General features: G+C 42.9%; 1 protein-coding gene across 6 annotated transcripts in view; it reads left to right on the forward strand.

Moving 5' to 3' along the window:
• The window catches only part of CHN2 (chimerin 2), a 397,849-nt gene that overhangs the window by 352,042 nt on the left and 26,237 nt on the right, over nucleotides 1–19,570 (forward strand). For all 6 annotated transcript variants that reach the window (XM_056519888.1, XM_056519889.1, XM_056519890.1 and 3 more), the window contains 2 exons: nucleotides 9,003–9,176; nucleotides 18,613–18,690. In XM_056519888.1, the coding sequence (XP_056375863.1) occupies nucleotides 9,003–9,176; nucleotides 18,613–18,690 (252 nt within the window). The remainder of the gene's footprint in view (nucleotides 1–9,002; nucleotides 9,177–18,612; nucleotides 18,691–19,570) is intronic.

The following is a 19,570-nucleotide window of genomic DNA, read 5'->3' on the forward strand; positions in this document are numbered from 1 at the left end:
AAAATAATACACCCCCAGAAGTGACCCCATTTTCAAACTACACCCCCTAAAGTATTCACTAGGGCAAAAGTAAGTACGTTGAGCTCTTATTGTGTGGCTAAAATTATTTCAAAGTCAGTGGAAAAAATAGAAATTAGCTTTTTTTCCCACAAATACTTTATTTATGGGACATCATTTTGGTAAGTTGCTTTTGAAATGGAGGAAATGTGCCAATATTTTGTCACGCTGTTCGTCCCGGGCTGGGCAGTACCCCTACTTAGTCCATATCTGGATGCCTCACTGCCTTGTAGGACCAAGAAGGAGAGGAGCCCCCTTTGGCTTTCAGGGCATCATTATATGAATTATAGACCCTACCCCATGCCTGCAAAGGATCAGAGCTGTCAGAACAATACCGCACCCTTACAAGTGTATTGGCTGGCCCAGGCACCGCTCTGATCGGTCCCTGGTCGGCTAGTAGTGACGCGTGGCTGTGACATACTTCTGAAACGCAGTATGAACAGGACGCAATATAGGGTCACATAGAGCACATCCGTGGCTTATTTCACACCGCGGATGCCCCCAGGCAGTCACAAGGGCGAGATCACTGCTGCCGGCGAGACACATTGAGTGGACACAAAGCTACCCAGCCGCAGGGAGCTCAATATTGTGACTGCTGGGGGGCATCCGCAGCATGTAATAGGCTGCGGATGTGCGCTGTGTGATCCTACACATTATGCATTTTTATTTTTCATTATATTTCTTTAATACATGTATTTTTATTTAAAAAAATCGTGTGTTTGGGAATTTTGTAATGCCGACAGCCAATGAAAAGCCTACACCATCAGTTAATGTCTCGGTATGACTCAATGTGTCCCTAAAGGTGAAAGAAGCCGGGGTCGCCATATATTTAAAAATTAATCATGTGATCTTGTGGATCAATAAGAAATTTCTTCGAATCTACACACCTGTTGGACCTTTGTGATCCACTCTTGAATCGTTGGAGGGTTCTTTTGCAACCAATGTAGCGGGATTAACGATTTTGCCGCTGCGATCATATGAGCTATCATGGAATGTTTAATCGGGGAGAAACTGCCTGCCAAGAGACCCAATAGGACACCCTCAGGAGTAAGAGTAATTTTATCCTTCACTAAAGAATTAATCACATCGTTAACCTCTTTCCAGAAAGAAGCTATTACCGGGCATGTCCGAGATGTGTAGGTGTGATCCTACATGTTGTGTGCACCTCCAGCAGAGGTTAGATTCAGACAAACCATGATTATACAAAAACTCAGGAGTTCTGTACCAACGTGATAATACTTTGTAATGGGATTCTTGTAGCCTAATGAATCGGGAAAACCTGTGGGAATTACGTAAGATCCCTGCAATTTCTTCCTCAGTAAACGACCTATTCAGTTCCTATGCCCATGAGGCAATGTAATGAGGTGGAGATTGGCACTTAGTAGTTGCTATCATTTTTTGACATATGGTCAGACTACGCTGCCGAGGGTGAGGGTTAGACATGGAAAGTTTCTCAAAAGTTGTGAGCTCTCTTAATGGTAGGTATCGTGATGCGAAAAGTGCACAGCAGTGAGTGAAATGCCTATGGTGTAAAAAAGACAGCCTCCGCAAAGGTAAAAATGATTCAAGAGTGTCAATCTGAGGGGCCACTCCTTCTTTAAAAAATTGAGCTACCGTGAGACTACTGAAACCGTCCCACATTGACTGGAAAACAGGTGAGTGACTCCCAACGGCTAAAGGTATAAGGCTCGCAGGAAGAAGAGGAGAGATAGTATGAGAAAGAGAAGAGGAAAGATGCGCCCATACGGACATGACTCCCTGATAAAGGAGATTGCCTGAGTTTGACCTATATACTTATTGTTTTTACATTTATTTTTACAATTTTATTTTATATTTCTTTACACTTTTTTTTATGCTTTGGAATACTTAGTATTCCAAAGCATTGCAGTTATATGCTGTCTGCCACTTTTACACTGGCAGGCAGCAGGGACGTGCACACATAGGGGTAAAAGGGGGCTGGAGCCCCTGCTCTTTTCCTCTCCTGCCCCTCTAGTGCCCTCACAAAAGGAGCTGCAGACTCAGGGTGACAGGTGAAGTAAAAAGGATCCATTGCTGGGGAGATTTGTATGTGGTTTAATGGAGGGTGCTGTGCCCTCCCTGCAGCAAGGGGGCGCAACTTACCCTGTCATTATCTGCCATTTCTCTGCTTCTCTCCACATGGAGGAGACAGGAGCAGAGGAGGCAGAGAGAAGCCCCGCCCACAGCATGTCCGGCCACAAACTTCAGTCTATGCAGCCCTTACTGTAAGTAACTGTAAATATATGTGAGTGATTGTATGTCAGTGTGTGTGTATGTATACATATGTGTGCGTGCATGCATCTCTATGTATGTGCCTGTGCAGAGAGGGATGGCTGGGGCCTTAGTGTAAGTGACTGTGTATATATTGAGTGACTGTATGTCAGTGTGAGGTGTATATATGTGTGTGTGTGTGTCTATCTCTATGTATGTGCCTATATATGGGAGCAAGTGAATCTATGTATGTGTGTGTGTGTGTGTTTATATATATATATATATATATATATATGAGCAAGTGAATCTATGTATATGTGTATATATATGAGCAAGTGAATCTATGTATGTGTGTGTGTGTGTATATATATATGAGCAAGTGAATCTATGTATGTGTGTATGTATGTGTGTATATATATATGAGCAAGTGAATCTATGTATATGTTGTGACGATCCGTCTTGGGGATTAGCTCTGGGATCGTCTTGGACCACGCCACAGGATGCGTTTCTTCTCAATAAACCAGCAAACAAACACTTATAATGCAAATCTGGCACCTTGCCAGTTTTATTAGACAGGTTGCAGGGAAAGAAATAAACAAAAAGCAGGAACAAAACAAAATCCTAGACCGTCTGGTCACTGACTAAACAGATCAGCTTGTCCTGACTAACAACCGCTGAGCTTCCCTCAGCCGGTTAAACATATGTCCCCTGCAACCTTCTACTCACAATTCATGTCACACTCTTTGAGCCCCTCATAGCTCGGGCTGTGTACTCCTCAGCAGGCTCTGTCTCTTCCCTACAGCCCACATGCTGTCTCCTAGGAAGAGCCCCCATTACACTGAGTCTTCATCTCATATACACCTCCCTTCCCTCCTGCCTCATTAGTTAAGAAGCAGGTGAGAGCTTCTGCAGAGTGAGCCAAGGAAATGCACCCTTTCCTTGCCATACTGCCACATAGTGTATATATATGAGCAAGTGAATCTGTGTGTGTGTGTTGTAGTAGTTGTAGGAGTTGTAGTTTTGAAACCTCCGGAGGTCCGCAGGTTGAAGACCACTGTGGCCTTCGACATCATCCAGCCCCTCTCACCCCCCTTTAGTTCTGTACAGTACTCACTTCCGCTCGGCGCTGGTCCGGTGCTGCAGGGCTGTCCGGAGAGGAGGTGGTCCGGTGGGATAGTGTTTCCGGGCTGCTATCTTCACCGGGGGCGCCTCTTCTCCGTGCTTCCGGCCCGGAATAGAGGCGTTGTCTTGACAATGACGCAGAAGTACGTTGGCAATGAACGTACCTCTGCGTCGTTGTCAAGGCAACGTGACTATTCTGGGGCCGGGCCCGAAGCGCTTAGAAGAGGCCTCCTCGGTGAAGATAGCAGCCCGGAACCACTATCCCACCGGACCACCTCCTCACCGGACAGCCCTGCAGCACCGGACCAGCGCCGAGCGGAGGTGAGTACTGTTCAGAACTAAAGGGGGGTGAGAGGGGGCTGGATGATGTCGAAGGCCGCAGTGGTCTTCAACCTGCGGACCTCCGGAGGTTTCAAAACTACAACTCCCAGCAAGCCCGGACAGCCGATGGCTGCCCGGGCTTGCTGGGAGTTGTAGTTTTGAAACCTCTGGAGGTCCGCAGGTTGAAGACCACTGCGGGTGGAGAGTTCACTCGAGTATAAGCCGAGGGGGGTGTTTTCAGCACGAAAAATCGTGCTGAAAAACTCGGCTTATACTCGAGTATATACGGTATGTATGTGTGTGTGTGTGTATATATATGAGCAAGTGAATCTATGTATGTGTGTGTATATATCTGTGAGTGATTGTATGTGTGTACCTGTATGTATGATGTGCTTATTGGCTATATCTTTTAGTATATATTCCATGTTATATGTGTGTCTGTGTATTTATGTTTCTTAATGTATATTTGTATCTGTATATATGTGTCAACATGTCTCTTTGTATGTGTGTATATTACCTATGTACTGTATGTGCCTTTATGTTATGTGCTTGTATTTATTGTATGAAGCACATTATTAGGGAATTAATAAAGGAATGTAAGCACAGTATATAGGGAATTTATGGAAGCACAGTATATATTTCATTATATTGGAACATTATATTTTTTATGTATGCTGGCACTGTGTATAGATCCTTAGGGTGCGTTCACATGTGCCTATTTTTGCTGCAGATCTGCTGCAGATTTTGCTTCCCATTGACAATGGGAACAGAAATCTGCTAAAGCAAATCTGCAGCAGATCTGCAGCAGAAAATACGCACGTGTGAACGCACCCTTTGTGGTGGCACAGTATAGTTAAATAATAGTGGCACAGTATATAGTTCATTAATGGTGGAACAGTATATAGGGAATTAATAGATGAATGGTGGCACAGTATATAGGGAATTAAGGGGGGTACGGTATATAATTAAAGGGAAACTGACAGGCTGTTTACTCGCACTAAACCCAATACACTAGGGTACAGTGCATGTATACAAAAATTGGTCTTTCCATTTTCTAGGTATTGCCCCACATTGCTAGTATGCGAAGTCAGTCTTGTGCGCAATGGAGGCAGAGCTTCCCTGCCTCCATCCTGTATGCTGTGCTATGCCTGGCCGTCTTTGTATATTTATAATTCTATATTTTGCCAACTCTAATATATTGTAGAATGTAAGCATATATTTGTGTGGCCCATTTCTTCAGTTCTTCGCATGCGAATCCCGGCCCGTCACTCACCCCATGTTGCTTCCGCTCCCGTGTCTCAGCTCCTAGGGCGCGTGCGCGCCGGTGCTCTGAGATTTAACGTGCCAGTACGCCCTTAATTACTGTGTGCACCTGACACTACCTAATAAAGCACTGCACCTCCCACACTTCCCTGCCGGATCTTCAGTGCCCCTAGCCTGAGATTAAGCATTCTATATAGCCTGTTAGTCTTGCCCGTGTATCCAGACCTTCCGCTACGTTATTTGACTTTGCACCTTTGCCGCCTGCCTTGACCTTCTGCTACGTTTGACTACGCCTCTGCCTTATCCCCCTGTACCTCGCCTTGCCCAGCTACCTGTGTGGTCGAGCCGTGTTAGGGGTAGCGACCTGGGTGTCGCCTAGGGATGTAAGAAAAAATCGATTCTCGCGATAATCGCGATTTTTTCATTTGCCGATACAGAATCGTTTCAAAATATTTTTGAATCGATTCTTTTAGGGATGTGGAATTTTTATCTGCGGACGCCCGGAACAGCATGTCATGTCTTGGGCATCAGGAGATAAAAGTTCCACATTTGTGGAACCGGGCAGGCCGGATCTGACACGGCTATGGAGCGGGCTCCGACTCGTGCCCACTCCGTACTATGCGACCCCCGGCTGATTTCAGTAGCCGGGGGCCGCCACTAATAGCCAGCATGCGGCAATAGCCGCGGCTGGCTATTAAAGGAGTATCCGGTGCGCAATTTTCTCATTTTATCCTATCCAGGCTGCAAAATAAAACGCACTTTATCTTACCTGCCAACGAGCCCCCGGAGCTCCGGTACAGGTGTTCGGTCCCCGGGCTGTATTCTTCTTACTTCCTGTTAGTCCGGCACGTCACATGGAGCTTCAGCCTATCACCGGCCGCAGCGATGTCCCGCCTCCGCTGGTGATAGGCTGAAGCTCCATGTGACGTGCCGGACTAACAGGAAGTAAGAAGAATACAGCCCGGGGACCGAACACCTGTACCGGAGTGTACCGGAGCTCCGGGGGCTCGTTGGTAGGTAAGATAAAGTGCGTTTTATTTTATTTTGCAGCCCGGACGGGATAACATGAGAAAAGTGAGCACCGGAGTACTAGATCGCCGCTGTCAAAGCTGACAGCGGCGTCTATTGGGATCTATGAATGCTCCCAGGTGGGCGATATATCGGGATATATCGCGATGTATCGTCACCTAGACGGTATCGCGATATATCGGGATATATCGAATCGCCACACTGGTATCGCGATTCAAATCGAATCGCCAAATTATTGGCGATTCTCACCCCTAGTGTCGCCTGCCGCAGCAAGCCCATCCTGCCTTGCGGCGGGCTCTGGTGAAGACCAGCTGCACCTTAGACTCCACTCCCTGATACGGTCCGAGTCATCAGCCACACAGGTCAGAGGATCCATCCAGCTCCGTTACAATACACAGAGCTGGCTATCACTTTAAGATCAGGTAGTGTGGGCCATGGCTACTTTAAGAAGAGTGACCAGTGTCTGATGTGGCACAAAAACAGCAGAGAGTTTAATTTAGCACCGTTTGGAAAAAAAAAAAAAAAAAAAGACAGGACAGTTCCAAATGGAATTTTTTTTTAAATATGGTCAACCTATATGTCACACAATTTGGTGTTCTACAGCAAAACCACACCCCTGCTAACTCAATCACAATGACATTACAGTGGATTAGTTACACCCTACTAGCAGGTCTTACAATAGGCCACAAGTATGACAAAGAATTTAGTTGTTAAGATTACTGTAAATTGAATAATTTTAATCTATGGCATGACTCAGGTGCCATCCATCTGTTTAGTTTATTTTCTCCAACATGGTAATCAAAGGCAATAAACTCTGGAATGTATTAAATTGGATTATACAATTTATAATGTTAATCCACAGGAAGAATTGTACTTGATTATGTTGTTTATTATGATAAAACTAATGACTATTTCCCAAAAGCCACCATTTTTTTTTTAATTAATGCCTTGTCCTGCAGAATTGTACTGCACCATAGCATTCACAGGAGCTTTAATTACTAAGATGTTTTTTAGACTTGGCATTTCTTTCATAAGTAATAATGGCAATTAGGTACAAAGTATTAAAACAATATTTGTATAATAAAACTGACCACTAAAATTGTCAAGCATAAACATCACTTAAAGGGGTATTCTGGTCAAAGACATCTTATCGAACGGATAGGGGATAAGATGTCTGATGTCTGCAGCTGGGACCCCCTGCGATATCCGTCCTCTGTGTTTTAGGGACCGGAGACATGACGTCACACCACACATTCATGTCTATGGGAGGGGGAGTGACGTTTTAGGTTTAGGATTATGGGTTAAGATTAGAGTTAGGATTAGGGGTTAGGATTAGGGCTAGAATGAGGGTTAGGGGTTAAGGTTAGGATTAATGGTTAGGAATAGGGGTCAGGGTTAGGATAAGGGTTAAGGGTTAGGATTAGGGGATAGGTTTAGGGATAAGCGTTAGGAATAAGGGGTTAGGGAGTGAAAGAAAGATGTCTGTAAAGCAGAAAAGGGTGTCCCTGTGCAGAATGTCACATTCTGCTACAGGGACACAGTTTTCTTCAGTACAATGTTAATAAAATGTTACATTAAACAGTATTTTATTATTTCTTTTAGTTATGTGTAAATTCCTGTATAGTCATTTGTTTACAGACTGTAATGACACCCAATTGGTGGCCTGGAGGCTCTCATGAAATTCATGTATGGGTCCAGTTGGAGGCAAATTTATGTTGCAGCTTAAAGGCATACTCCGCTGCCCCAGTGTTCGGAACATTTTGTTCTGAACACTTGGAGTGGGCGACGGGGGTTGTGACATCATGGCCACACCCCTCGTGTCATCACAGCACGCCACCTCAATACAATTCTATGGGAGGGGCGTGGTGGCCGCCATGCCTCTCCCATAAACTTTCATTGAGGGGGCGTGGTGTGACATAATGAGGGGCATGGCCATGACATCACGACACCCGCACCCAGCATTCTTAACAAATGCCGGGTGCTACATAGAGATCCCGGGGTCCCAGCTGTGCGACTCCCACGATCAGACATCTTATCCCCTATCCTTTGGAAAGGGGATAAGATGTCTAGTGGCAGGGTACCCCTTTCACTATAAGGTTAGAGCTTTATGGTGACATGGGTTACACAACAGCAAATCACATTGTGCAATTTATATACAACTTGCTGTTGCGCGACTTTGAGTTTTGACATGACTGTAAAGAAAAAAGATATAAAATGAAAAAGCTAACTAAACATTCATGTGTTTATGTTCAGCCTTTTAAGTGTTAATGTTTTATCAGGGACTTTGCTGAGACACCCACTGATTTCTAGCTATATACCCAGAAAAAGCATGTGGCATGTTTACTTCACTCCCCGGTTCGCCGATCGGTCTGACTTTTTGCTGGAGATGGACTCCATAGACTTACAATGGAGCATGTCCCCTGCAAAACTTTGGGTTGGGTTCTCGAGCCTGGGAGTAAAACACACAACTGAATGTTACTTCCAGCTATATCTAGAAATTGGTGGGGGTCTCAGCACTGAGACCTTGACCAATCAAAACTTTGGACATCTCTGTGACTTGTCAAATTTTATTTTTTTTTTTTTTTAAGTGTCAATAATGCTTTAAGAGTCAAGGCCCATGTTTTTGGCCACCACTGACAGAGTACTCCTCAAATTTCTGAGCACGATTCATAAAATGCATAGAACTAGGGAGTCTCATCATTCTCATGCTTTTTATTATAAATTTTGTTTCTGAAACCATCGATTCTGCTGAAGCTATATATACACCAGTGGGCTTGAGGACGGACACAGCTGCGTACATAACCAGTTCTGTTCTCCAAGCTACAGACATGCACATGATGCGTGTAGTCTTCACAGCCATATCATTGAGGTTTACTTCACAGTGAAATTTTGCCTTTCTTCATACAATTTTTTGTTACCTTTAGCATTGCATACATTTTATTTACTATACATTTATCTATTTTTTTGTCTCTAATTTACAGATTGTGGGTTAAATGTACATAAACAGTGTTCCAAGTATGTGCCCAATGACTGCCAACCAGATCTCAAGCGCATCAAGAAAGTTTACAGCTGTGACCTGACCACTTTGGTGAAAGCACACAATACTCCAAGGCCAATGGTAGTGGACATGTGCATCCAAGAGATTGAAAGCAGAGGTTTGGAAAATTATGTTACTTTATACATAAAATACAATTACAGCTGGTTTTGCCTGTCTATGTTTATGTTAGTTTGTGTTTGTCTTTGAAGATAACCCCCTCTAGCTATAGCTATTGACTAAATGAGGACATGGTATGTAGACAAGCAATGCTATCCATAATCATTTCTATTTGTGACAGACTATTGGCTATTATATATTTTAACATGTGGCCCTTGGGTCCCTTTAAAGGGGTACTCCCATGGAAAACTTTAAATCAACTGGTGCCAGAAAGTTAAACAGATTTGTAAATCACTTCTATTAAAAAATGTTAATCCTTCCAGTACTTTTTAGGGGCTGTATACTAAAGAGAAATCCAAAAAAAGAAATGCATTTCCTCTGATGTCATGACCACAGTGCTCTCTGCTGACCTCTGCTGTCCATTTCCTGAACTGTCCAGAGCAGGAAAAAAATCCCCATAGCAAACATATGCTGCTCTGGACAGTTCCTAAAATGGACAGCAGAGGTCAGCAGAGAGCAATGTGGTCATGACATCAGAGGAAATGCATTTCTTTTTTGGATTTCTCTTTACTATACAGCCCCTAAAAAGTACTGGAAGGATTAAGATGTTTTAATAGAAGTGATTTACAAATCTGTTTAACTTTCTGGCACCAGTTGATAAAAAAAAAAAAAAAGTTTTCCACGGGAGTACCCCTTTAACAACGCAGGACGTATATTTACGTCCTGCGCCGGCTCCCGCGATATGAAGCGGGATCGCGCTGCGATCCCGCATCATATCGCGTCAGTCCCGGCACTCATCAACGGCCGGGACCCGCGGCTAATACCACACATCGCCGCTGTGAAAGTGACCCAGCTGCTCAGTCGGGCTGTTCGGGACCGCCGCGGTGAAATCGCAGCGTCCAGAACAGCTTACAGGACACCGGGAGGGCCCTTACCTGCCTCCTCGGTGTCCGATCGACGAATTACTGCTCAGTGCCTGAGATCCAGGCAGGAGCAGTCAAGCGCCGATAACACTGATCACAGGCGTGTTAATACACACCAGTGATCAGCATGAGAGATCAGTGTGTGCAGTGTTATAGGTCCCTATGGGAGCTATAACACTGCAAAAAAAAAAAGTGTTAATAAAGGTCATTTAACCCCTTCCCTAATAAAAGTTTGAATCACCCCCCCTTTTCCCATAAAAAAAAATAAAACAGTGTAAAAAAATAAAAAATTAAACATGTGGTATCGCCGCGTGCATAAATGTCCGAACTATAAAAATATATCATTAATTAAACCTCACGGTTTAAAAATTCCAAAATCAAAAAAAGCGCATTTTGGTCACTTTTTATACCATTAAAAAATGAATAAAAAGTGATCAAAAAGTCTGATCAAAACAAAAATCATACCGATAAAAACTTCAGATCACGGCGCAAAAAATGAGTCCTCATACCGCCCTGTACAGAAGAGGACATTTTTAAACATATAAATTTTCCTGCATGTAGTTATGATTTTTTCCAGAAGTACAACAAAATCAAACCTATATAAATAGGGTATCATTTTAACCGTATGGACCTACAGAATAATAAGGTATAATTTGTACCGAAATATGCACTGCATAGAAACGGAAGCCCCCAAAAATTACAAAATGGAATTTTTTCTTCGATTTTGTCGCACAATGATTTTTTTTTTTCCGTTTCCCCGTGAATTTATGGGTAAAATGACTGATGTCACTGCAAAGTAGAATTGGTGATGCAAAAAATAAGCCATAATATGGATTTTTAGGTGGAAAATTGAAAGGGTTATGATTTTTTAAAAGGTAAGGAGGAAAAAACGAAAGTGCAAAAACTGAAAAACTCTGAGTCCTTAAGGGGTTAAAGGGGTATTCCAGGATTGTTTTGTTTCAGCTTTTGAGCCCATGATGCCAAGTTATAATACTGTGTAATACACTTCTATTATCTCTGTGCGATGCTTTGTCCTGTTTTCATGCATAGGATCCATATCTGGAAGTGCTGTGGTGCAATTATTTTACTGTTGTCTCTGACCTTTCCCAGCATCTGTGCGGCCAGAGACAATCGTCTCCAGGAGAAGGGGGAGGGAATGTGGCTATGCTGCAATGGATCGGTGATTAGCAGGGTGGAAATGCTATCCACCCACCCACTGCAGCATAGCCACATTAGTGATAATGGGAGTTATGACATATTGTCTCTGGACGCATGGAATGCTGGGAAAGGTCAGAGACAGCAGTAAAATACAAATATTTGCACTACAGCACTTCCAGGCGTGCGTCCCATGTATGAAAACAGGACAAATTGGAGCACGTAGGTAAAAGAATCATAACGTGATTAGAACATCATGGGCTCAAAGGCTGAATTAAAAATGTGGCTCTTTAATGTCACTTCCCAGCAGGTGGTAGCCAAATACTAATATGCCCTGTTAGTACCTGGGGTGCCAAAACTAAACTATTACTTGACAGAAGAGTCAAAATGCTGTAATAATAATCATTGCTATTATTATTATTATTGATGACAGTAATAGTATTATTAGAATTATTATTTATTTATTATTAATAATAATCATAATAATATTTATTATTATTAGTTAATATAAATTGTCATTAATTCCAGGGCTCTGTACATATGCTAGGGGAGTAATAAATAGCATTAAAAAAAAAAAAAAAAAAAAAAGAACAATAAACATGAATGAAATAATAGAAAATCTGGTTCAGAGGGAGAGATTATCTGGCATTGCTTTTGTAAGTGTACTCCAATATTTTCCGCTAATGTATAATGTAATTGTCACAATCATTGTCAATTCTTTGCCATACATTGTGCATCTCAAAACCGTCTCTTGTTCAGATATAGCGCAACTTATGTTGCAATGTTTTCTTGGTGCATTTTGGTTGACAAATGTGCTAAAAATTTTATGATATATCATTTTTAGGAAAATATTTAAAAAATACACGCACAATGGACCAAGTATCCTATAAACAGAGAAATGACAGCACTAAAAACTTTATACACAAAATACACAAAAAGCATGTTTATTGTACCAACAAAAGTATTCATGACTGGTCAGTTTAATAAAAAAAAAAGTCCATAGAACTGTGGTCTTCAACCTGCGGACCTCCAGATGTTGCAAAACTACAATTCCCAGCATGCCCGGACAGCCGTTGGCTGTCCGGGCATGCTGGGAGTTGTAGTCTTGCAACATCTGGAGGCCCGCAGGTTGAAGACCACTGCCATAGAAGATTTCAGTTGACTGGATGAGATCAAATAGTATTATACGGTAATAATACTATTACTGTCATCAATAATAATAATAGTAATTATTATTATTACAGCATTTTGACTCTTCTGTCAAGTTATAAAGGAAATAGCAAACGGGAGAGAGAGAGTGGGGGATGGGCACTATACCAGATCCAGCATGAAGATAGAGCTATGGCAAGCTCAAAAAAGCAATAAACAGCTATAGAGTCCCGGTGATCAAAAAGAACATGGGGTGCAGGACACTAGCAGGAATAAGCAATTCCGCAATCACAAGCAATGTAGAAAGAAAATATGTCCGCACTCACCAAGATGTTCAAGTACAATTCATGCTTTATTCATGGCACGATATGAAGAACAAAGTCCATAAACAGAATCACCCCAGGAACCGGATGATGCGGGGATTCTGTTTATGGACTTTGTTCTTCATATCGTGCCATGAATAAAGCATGAATTGTACTAGGGATCGACCGATTATCGGTATGGCCGATATTATCGTCCGATAATCACGATTTTGGGCATTATCGGTATCGGCAATTACCTTGCCGATAAGCCGATAATGCCCCGCCCCCATTGCACCGCGACCGCCCCGCCGCACCGCACCGCGACCGCCCCCCCGACCCACCGCGTCGCACCCCCCACCGTAGTGCTGGGCGGTATAACGGTATGGATTTTTGCCCATACCGCTATACTGGTCGGGCCCCTCCCCCACCCTCCGAGTCAATAAAAAAATAAAAACTTACCCGTAATGGGGGTGGTCCGGGCCATCCATCCTGTAGTGTCCGGTGCCATTCCGGGTGAACCGATACGGGCTGTCCTTCTCCGGGGGTCCTCTTCTCCACTCCGGGCAGGCTCCGGCCTAGTACGCTGCATAGACGCTGCTACGCCGTGACGTCAGGGGCGTCGCTGCGCACGGGTGTCACTGCGCAGCGGCGTCTATGCAGCGTACTAGGCCGGAGCCTGCCCGGAGTGGAGAAGATGACCCCCGGAGAAGAAGGACAGCCCGGACTGGTTCACCCTCCACCCGGAATGCCGCTGGACACTACAGGACGGAACAATGGATGGCCCGGACCACCCTGACAGGTAGGGGGAGAGAAGCGCGTGGTGGCGGCCTATGGCCCCGCAAAAGCCACTGCAGTGCATTGATTTAAAGTGCCCGCTTTAAATCAATGACCTGCAGCGGTGTTGAGGGGGGATAAATAGCCGATAACTTATACCGGAATATCGGTATAAGTTATCGGCTATCGGCCCTAACCTCCACCGATTATCGGTATCGGCCCTAAAAAAACGATATCGGTCGATCCCTAAATTGTACTTGAACATCTTGGTGAGTGCGGATATATTTTCTTTCTACATTGCTTGTGATTATAAAGGAAATAAATGATTAAGTCACTGACTGGTGGTAATATGGGCCTCAAGTGCACCTTAGTATCGCCCAGATTACATATGGAGGAACACAGAGGTTTGTTATTTCAGCAGCCATAAATTACCCACAAATAGGTGCTGTATGGAGGTATTATTCTCCCCTAGCAGCAATATCTGTGCATATATATGACACCGAATAGAGCAGTGGTCTCCAGACTGTGGAGCTTGACTGTTGCAAAACTACAACAACCAGCATGCCCAGCAGCCAACGACAAAGTTCGGGCATGCTGGGAGTTGTAGCTTTGCAACAGCTAGAGGTCCATAGTTTGGAGACCACTGCAATAAAGCTTAGTATATAGTTTAGTACATCAACATATATTACTAAATATTACATCATCTGTGTCCTGCGGAACAGGTATCTCACCTGTGTTGTCTCCATATCTATCTATTCTAATATGCATGTGCCTTATGTGTGGGAAGCTGACATTTATTGGACTGTTCCTGGAGATGAGACTTTTGGTAACTATTGGCATATGTTAAAAGGGCACTTTGGGGAACTGAACTTATCAGACATTTATCCCCTATCCTGTGGGTGGTGGATAAGTGTCTGATCACAGGGGTCCGATCACTGGGATACCCCAAGTGTTGGCCTCGCAGCAATGTCCCGCCACAGCCGCTGATTGGCTGGATTGACCGTCACTTGTGCCTGTCCGGTAAGGTGCGGGCCGGAGCACACCAAGGACGGGTAAGTGTCTGATAAGTTCATTTCCTTGGAGTACCCCTTTAACTGAGCACTTCTATTCACTTTGAGGGAGATTTATCAAAACCTGTCCAGAGGAAAAGTTTCTGAGTTGCCCATAGCAACCAATCAGATCGCTTCTTTCATTTTTCACAGACCTTTTCAAAAATGAAGGAAGCAATCTGATTGGTTGCTATGGGCAACTGCACAACTCTTCCTCTACACTGGTTTTGCTGAATCGCCCCCTTTATTCTTAAAGAGCATGACCTAAACCTCAGGGCTTCCATTGGGTCCCTGTATCCCCTCTTACTTTGTGTCCATCGAGTGAGATGAGGCAATCATGTGTCACAAGGTTATTACTACAAATCCTTTAACCCTACCAATTTGTCTCACATTTGAGGCTTATGCACATGGTTACTCCACCATTGATCTCCATATGACTTGTGCGTTAAACGCTGGCGATCATGTTGTAAATCAATGAGACAGCGCTGCTTGTTCCTGTGATCACTATAACATGGTGTCTTGGGGGGAACGTCTTGAAACCCTGCGGCAAACACAAATGCTCAATTATAGCTGGGAAAAGTAAACAGCATGAGTTACAGCGAAACTTGTGACTTTACTCAATACTCTCCCTTTTCACAGAAAAAAAAAAAGAAAGAAACTCTACAGAATGTAACCTTTTAACTGTATTGTATAACTATGTTTATTGTGCAGTTTTGCACTTCAAACACTACCATAATTCTAGTGTAAGCTCGGGAATGCGTAGACAACCATAACCATAGGCTAAAAGACAAGTAACTGGGGACTGCTCTTCACCGTCAGCTTAAAGCAGGTTTATCAGCAGCCTTTGCCCCGTGGCTGTAAATCAAAGGGGGAGTATGTGTGCATGGGTTGGCTAACCATCGAACTATTTTGCCATGTTGGTAAATGCTCCGCCTGGGCACTTAAAGGGGTATTGCAGGAAAAAAATGTTTTTTTATATATATATCAACTGGCTCCAGAATGTTAAACAGATTTGTAAATTACTTCTATTAAAATAATGTTAATCCTTCCAATAATTATTAGCTGCTGAAGTTGAGATGTTCATTTCTGTCTGGCAACAGTGCTCTCTGCTGACATCTCTGCTTGTCTCAGGAACTGCACAGAGTAGAAGAGGTTTGCTATGGGGATTTGCTTCTACTCTGGACAGTTCCGGAGACAGGTGTCATCAGAGAGCACTTAGACAGAAAAGAACAACTCAACTTCAGCAGCTCATAAGTACCGAAAGGATTAATATTTTTTTTAATTTACAAATCTGTTTAACTTTCTGGAGCCAGTTGATATATAAAAAAAAAAAGTTTTTCCTGGATAACCCCTTTAAGCCTCATTTATATAGTAACAGCAAGGCTTACATTTAGGAGCTGGAGATGACTACAGACATGCTCTATTTAGTAGCCCTGTGCTTTCTGGCATGCTTTATCATTTTGATTGATAAATGTGTTATATATTTGGCAATCTGACATGGCATAGACATTGGCTTATTGGTTGTGGATTTTTAGTATATGATGAAATCTCCTCATGAGGACTGATGTCTGCTCCACCACAGGAGCCCCAAGGCTTGTCCTGCTGAACACTGACAGAGAATCAAACAAGGAAGTTGACATAGGAACATCATGTGACTGTAAAATGCCTGAAAAATCATCTCATCAACATCTGGGATACATTAGGCTGTGGGCTGTGCAGGAATCTGTGGTGCCCATGGTGGACTCAAGCCGAGTTTAGTCATCTTGTGGCTCCCAGCATGTTATAGACATTAGATATACCAAAAGGTTTTTAAGCTGAATGATATTATTTTTCAGCTCAGCTCAACAGAACACAGTACAGTGATCCCTCAACTTACAATGGCCTCAACATACAATAGTTTCAACATACAATGGTCTTGTAACTTGAAACCAGACTCAACATACAATGCTACAGACAGTCCAGATCTGTGAAACGTGTCACAACTGGAGGAACTGACCAATCAGAATTGGCATTTTACTGGTAAATCACCTGTATTACTGAAGTGCATGCACTGACTGGTGTCTGGTAGCGCCCCCTACAGTACAGGGAGGAACTACAAGTTCTGTACTACTCCTTACCTGTGCCAGGATTAGCTGCTCCTTTAGATACCAAGTAAGAGTGGCTCCATTTGGGACACTGTGTGTACCCTGAAGAAGCTCCTGTCCTCTACATAAACCATTGTTTCCCAAACAGGGTGCCTCCAGCTGTTGCAAAACTACAACTCCCAGCAGGCCCGAACAGCCGTTGGCTGTAGTTTTGCAACAGCTGGAGGCACCCTGGATGGGAAATACTGACATAGACAGTGATTTACAGCTCCCAGCAGATCTTTCTTACTCTTATATGTAAGGATTTGCTTTATCTATATTAGTTATCTACTTATTTTTCTTTATTCCTCACTTTTTCCTATTTTTTGGATGACATTTTGGAGCTTCAGAACCAATTACCAGGTTTCCATAGGGTTATGGTCTCAACATACAATGGTTTCAACTAGAGATGAGCGAACTTACAGTAAATTCGATTCGTCACGAACTTCTCGGCTCGACAGTTGATGACTTATCCTGCATAAATTAGTTCAGCCTTCAGGTGCTCCGGTGGGCTGGAAAAGGTGGATTCATTCCTAGGAAAGAGTCTCCTAGGACTGTATCCACCTTTTCCAGCCCACGGGAGCACCTGAAAGCTGATCTAATTTATGCAGGAAAAGTCATCAACTGCCGAGCAGAGAAGTTCGTGACGAATCAAATTTACTGTAAGTTCGCTCATCTCTAGTTTCAACATACAATGGCCGTCCCGAAACCAATTAATATTGTAACTTGAGGGACCACTGTATATGGAAGCGGATGTAATCTAACCTACTTGACTGCAGCGTTACACATATATGTAGATCAATTACATGTGAATAAAATATAGATCACCATTATGGTCAACAAGTCTAGGAGAACTACAAGTACAGTGGGTCAGAAACATAGTTTGCATTGTTTTTCTCGGGAGAATAATGGCATTTTTGGCAACTGAAGATGTCCAACATTGGAGCCATTGTCTGGAAATGCCATAGATACAGTATACTGTGTTTTGGCAAAACTGCTACTGACCCAAATACATCACTTAAGGGAGTAATAATGTCACAACTTAAAAAAGCATTGTAGGAATAGCATTTTATATTTCCCTTTTAACTCTTAGCTAACATCATTTTTGGGAAGGGGGGGGGGGGGGGCACTGCAGTCAGAAGTGGATCCAGTAGGAGGGAGAAGTATATAAGTCCTTCCTTTATATTTTCCATTGCTTTTAAATACTCTTCTGGCCTTGGCTTGAAAAACACCAGAAAAAGAAACCTGTGTGAAAACCTAGCCTAGTGACTCTGTATTAATCTTAGTGACTTAGTGATCAAGGATTTCAGTTTTCCTTTGTTTAGGAGAAGAGATGAACGAACTTAAAGTAAATTCGATTCGTCACGCACTTCTCGGCTCGGCAGTTGATGACTTTTCCTGCATAAATTAGTTCAGCTTTCAGGTTCTCCTGTGGGCTGGAAAAGGTGGATACAGTCCTAGGAGACTCTTTCCTAGCAATGTATCCACCTTTTCCAGCCCACCGGAGCACCTGAAAGCTGAACTAATTTATGCAGGATAAGTCATCAACTGCCGAGCCGAGAAGTTCATGACAAATCGAATTTACTGTAAGTTCGCTCATCACTATTTAGGAGCTGTTGTGAAATGTTCCCAAATGCTTCCTGTATGAATTCCTTATCATTTTTAAGATCTCTGCTAGCAGTCATTTAGTAGGAGCCTGCATTGTTTTCTTCCAGTGGAGACATATCTGTCCAGGTCATGTGTTGAACACACAGGTGCACTACAAGTACAAGACAAGACTCTGATGACTTGGGATCTGTCTTACACCTGTGTGTCCTTCACATGTAAGCAGTGGGGGACAGATGTACAGGTAGGTCCCCATTGACAACTGAAGGCTGACAACTCTGCATTGCTTACTTTGCACTGTGATATCTTCTTGTGTGCAAATAGTTTATTAACTCTTTTTTTATTAACCTGTTTTAGGCTTAAAGTCAGAAGGTCTGTACCGAGTTTCGGGTTTTACTGAGCACATTGAAGATGTAAAAATGTCATTTGATCGAGGTAAGCTGTCTGCTCAACCACTCTTGTGAAGTGCCACTGTGGGCACATACATTTTAGGAGACCATCTGTACCTGAAAATAAAAGTATATTTTGAAAACCTACAAGTTTTAATGTGTAAAATGCTGTATACTGGAAAATTTACTGCAGTAGTTCTGGCATTAAAGGGGTACTCCGGTGAAAACCTTTTTTCTTTTAAATCAACTGGTGGCAGAAAGTTAAACATATTTGTAAATTACTTCTATTAAAAAAATCTTAATCCTTCCTGTACTTATTAGCTGCTGAATACTACAGAGGAAATTCTTTTCTTTTTGGAATGCTCTCTGATGACATCACAACCACAGTTCTCTCTGTTGATGTTATTATAATAATAACGCTTTATTTATTGTTGTCCTTAGTGGGATTTGAACCCAAGTCCCCAGCACTGCAAGGCAGCAGTGCTAACCACTGAACCACCATGCTGCCCTTAGCATACATCTGCTATGCATGGTTGCTAAAATGGATAGAGATGTCAGCAGAGAGCACTGTGCTTGTGATGTCATCAGTGTTCCAAAAAGAAAGGTATTTCCTCTGTAGCATTCAGCAGCTGATAAGTACTGGAAGGATTAAGATTTTTTAATAGAAGTAATTTACAAATATGTTTAACTTTCTGCCACCAGTTGATTTAAAAGAAAAAAGGTTTTCACCGGAGTACCCCTTAAAGGCTGTGTTCACACATTACAGTACTGTTGCAAAACTATCACAGTTTTGCCACGATTTTCCAAAATAGCACCAAAAACTGTACCGAAACACGTCCGCAAAGGTTTTTATAATCTCTTTTCGTTGGTGGGGGTCTCCTGGAGCAGATCACAAGTTGTTTCACTGTTGGAATCTAGATGGTAAC

Source organism: Hyla sarda, chromosome 5 (genome assembly GCF_029499605.1).
Source record: "Hyla sarda isolate aHylSar1 chromosome 5, aHylSar1.hap1, whole genome shotgun sequence".
NCBI classification, from domain to species: Eukaryota; Metazoa; Chordata; class Amphibia; order Anura; family Hylidae; genus Hyla; species Hyla sarda.